This window comes from Limulus polyphemus, unplaced genomic scaffold (genome assembly GCF_000517525.1).
Source record: "Limulus polyphemus unplaced genomic scaffold, Limulus_polyphemus-2.1.2 Scaffold5332, whole genome shotgun sequence".
NCBI lineage: Eukaryota > Metazoa > Arthropoda > Merostomata > Xiphosura > Limulidae > Limulus > Limulus polyphemus.
Window position 1 is genome coordinate 8,645 of NW_013670942.1, and position 3,439 is coordinate 12,083.

At 32.0% G+C, this 3,439-nt stretch overlaps 1 protein-coding gene and 1 long non-coding RNA gene across 3 annotated transcripts in view; one reads left to right on the forward strand and one right to left on the reverse strand.

The window, feature by feature from the left end:
- Nucleotides 1-3,439, reverse strand: part of LOC106472431 (solute carrier family 17 member 9-like) — a gene marked incomplete at its 3' end in the record, with an annotated part of 13,767 nt that overhangs the window by 7,135 nt on the left and 3,193 nt on the right. Inside the window, exon 4 of the mRNA XM_013933079.2 lies at nt 1,180-1,402. Coding sequence (XP_013788533.2) covers nt 1,180-1,402 — 223 coding nt within the window. The remainder of the gene's footprint in view (nt 1-1,179; nt 1,403-3,439) is intronic.
- Nucleotides 2,206-3,439, forward strand: part of LOC111089132 — a 2,610-nt gene continuing 1,376 nt past the window's right edge. For both annotated transcript variants that reach the window (XR_002613463.1, XR_002613464.1), the window contains exons 1-2: nt 2,206-3,206; nt 3,263-3,426. This is a non-coding gene — a long non-coding RNA (uncharacterized LOC111089132). The remainder of the gene's footprint in view (nt 3,207-3,262; nt 3,427-3,439) is intronic.

Here is a 3,439-nt window from a genome sequence, read left to right on the forward strand (position 1 = left end):
GTACTTCTTCAAATATAACATTTCTAGCACAATACAAACAAATTGTAATCGTAGACAACGAAATGTGTAAATCCACTTGTATATAAGCCGTACTTCATAAAACTTCAACTTATGTTAGGCCTAAGTTCGATAAAGAGATAAATTAACACTGTAACCTGTGTAAGGTTTTTTTTTCCTTTAGTTTAGTTAGGATTAAACTTTACTGTGATTAATACTATCGATAAATAAACTTATAATGTTATTCTATGACCTAACGTCAAACCTTTTTTTAAAACTTTGATAAGTTTTTAATATTTTGTTGTACAAAATGGTTAGTAAAGTATATTTACATTCCCCTTTTGTTGTTACTTCTTGTTCCATACAGCAATTGTAGCAACTTGATCACTGAGCTTTGCAGCTCTCTGCTGCAGGCAGACTGTCATCGAGTGAATAATGTGCATGCACTGTTTTTCTTGGGGAAACATTCTAACTACAGCAGGTTCTCGGTCAGAAAGCATAACGGTCATACATACAAACAAGCAGAATAATAGTATATATATATACAAACAATACAGATTAGTTTTTTGGATATTGACCTGTAGCAGCTGATCCATTTGTTCATGAAACATTTTTCCAACTTTTGTTTACCATGTATTTTTTAACCTAATTATGTCTTTATATTAATATACTACACAAGTGATGTGTTGACCATAACATTTTACCCTAATTAAATCTTCATTTTAATATACTACCCCTGTGATACGTTGATGATAACATTTTACCCTAATTATGTTTTTATATTAATACAGTACCCACGAGTTAAATAGCTTACAATTTAAGTATTGCTTTAATTTTTATTTTAAAAAGTATATTTCACCTAAGTACATGTCTGATGCAGTAAAACATTGCTAATATATTTGTTTCTCTAAGATTTCCATGTTTTCTTTTTCAAATTCCACTGACTTACTTTTCTTCAGCTTTAATACATTTTAAAATTTCACAACTTTTCCAGGGACCCATGTGTTCTAATACAAACGTTTTCCTTCAAAAATGATCATTGTGAATAAACAACACTGGAAGTATTACAGTATTAATAATTTTCACTAAATTGGAATCAGAATGGGAACCTAAGTCTTACTAGGCACAAAAATATCTTATAAACTTTTATCAGAATGTTCACCTCTTGAACATTAAATATACCTTGAAAGGCCCCAGTAGCTATTCGAGAGAGAATGACAAAAACTCCAGGACCCTTGGCATCACGATGGCTAAACCATATAGTTTCTGGCAAACAAAATGTCAGTAGTGACCAAGCAGTTGTTCCCACTAGTAGTAAAGTCTCTCCTCCATAGTGGTCACTTAAATATCCCCCAGGCACCTGTGTCAGGATATAACCCCAGAAAAAACTGGACAGAACAATACCCTATTTGGAATAATGACAAAATACAGAGTAATAGAATAATAGATTGCTATTTAAAGTAAAATGAAACATAAATATGTCGGCTTATTTCTGTGGACTTGCAACGCTATCAGATTTATTATATTTTTACTGTAATAACTGTTACTTCCATCAAAGATAACCATGTTATTGATGCCAAACTATCCACTAGAACTCACCCAAAAATGATATGTTTTAGTCATTTACTTATGGTTTCAGTTTAATTAGAGGACACAGAATTACTTATGAAATGGACTTGACATAAAATGCATTTTTTTGAGAAAGTGCTGAAGACTTAAGTTGATTGGTCTGTCCTACTGTATCTCATTTAGTAAATATTTTTACTTTACGGAAAGAGCTTAATTGGTAATTTGTATAAATAATGTAGCTAAAAGGATGCTTTTGTTTTTTTAAAGAAATTTTCTAAAAGATACATCTGTGTTAGATATGCTAGATAAGAGGGAAGGCATTTAGTCAACAATACGTACCACTAACATTTGGGCCACTCTAATCAAATAGTGGGATTTGGTCATCATTCTTATGATGTATCCATGACTCTAAAGTATGAAGCATCTTTTTCAATAGCTAAGAAACCACAACAGCAACTGCCTCCCCCTAACTAAGGTTAAGTATACAGACTGGAAATAAGTTGTGTTATAACTGGAAAACTGAAATAAGGTTAAGTATGCAGACTGGAATTAAGTTGTGTTATAGCTGGAAAACTGAAATAAAGTAAAATAACTGGAAAACTGAAATAAGGTTAAGTATGCTGATTGGAATCAAGTTGTGTTATAGCTGTAAAACTGAAATAAGGTTAAGTATGCTGACTGGAATCAAGTTGTGTTATAGCTGTAAAACTGAAATAAAGTAAAGTATGCTGACTGGAACTAAGTTGTGTTATAACTGGAAAACTGAAATAAGGTTAAGTATGCTGACTGGAACTAAGTTGTGTTATAGCTGTAAAACTGAAATAAAGTAAAGTATACAGACTGGAACTAAGTTGTGTTATAGCTGTAAAACTGAAATAAAGTTAAGTATGCTAACTGGAACTAAGTTGTGTTATAGCTGTAAAACTGAAATAAGGATAAGTATGCAGACTGGAACTAAGTTGTGTTATAGCCGTAAAACTGAAATAAAGTAAAGTATGCAGACTGGAATCAAGTTGTGTTATAGCTGGAAAACTGAAATAAGGTTAAATATGCAGACTGGAATCAAGTTGTGTTATAGCTGTAAAACTGAAATAAGGATAAGTGTGCAGACTGGAACTAAGTTGTGTTATAGCTGGAAAACTGAAATAAGGTTAAGTATGCAGACTGGAATCAAGTTGTGTTATAGCTGGAAAACTGAAATAAGGTTAAGTATGCAGACTGGAATCAAGTTGTGTTATATAACTGGAAAACTGAAATAAGGTTAAGTATGCTGACTGGAACTAAGTTGTGTTATAGCTGTAAAACTGAAATAAAGTAAAGTATACAGACTGGAACTAGATTGTGTTATAGCTGTAAAACTGAAATAAGGTTAAGTATGCTGACTGGAACTAAGTTGTGTTATAGCTGTAAAACTGAAATAAAGTAAAGTATGCAGACTGGAATCAAATTGTGTTATAACTGGAAAACTGAAACAAGGTTAAGTATGCTGACTGGAATCAAGCTGTGTTATATAACTGGAAAACTGAAATAAGGTTAAGTATGCTGACTGGAACTAAGTTGTGTTATAGCTGGAAAACTGAAATAAGGATAAGTATGCAGACTGGAACTAAGTTGTGTTATAGCTGTAAAACTGAAATAAGGTTAAGTATGCAGATTGGAATCAAGTTGTGTTATACAACTGGAAAACTGAAATAAGGTTAAGTATGCTGACTGGAACTAAGTTGTGTTATAGCTGTAAAACTGAAATAAGGTTAAGTATGCTGACTGGAATCAAGTTGTGTTATATAACTGGAAAACTGAAATAAGGTTAAGTATGCTGACTGGAACTAAGTTGTGTTATAGCTGTAAAACTGAAATAAGGTTAAGTATGCTG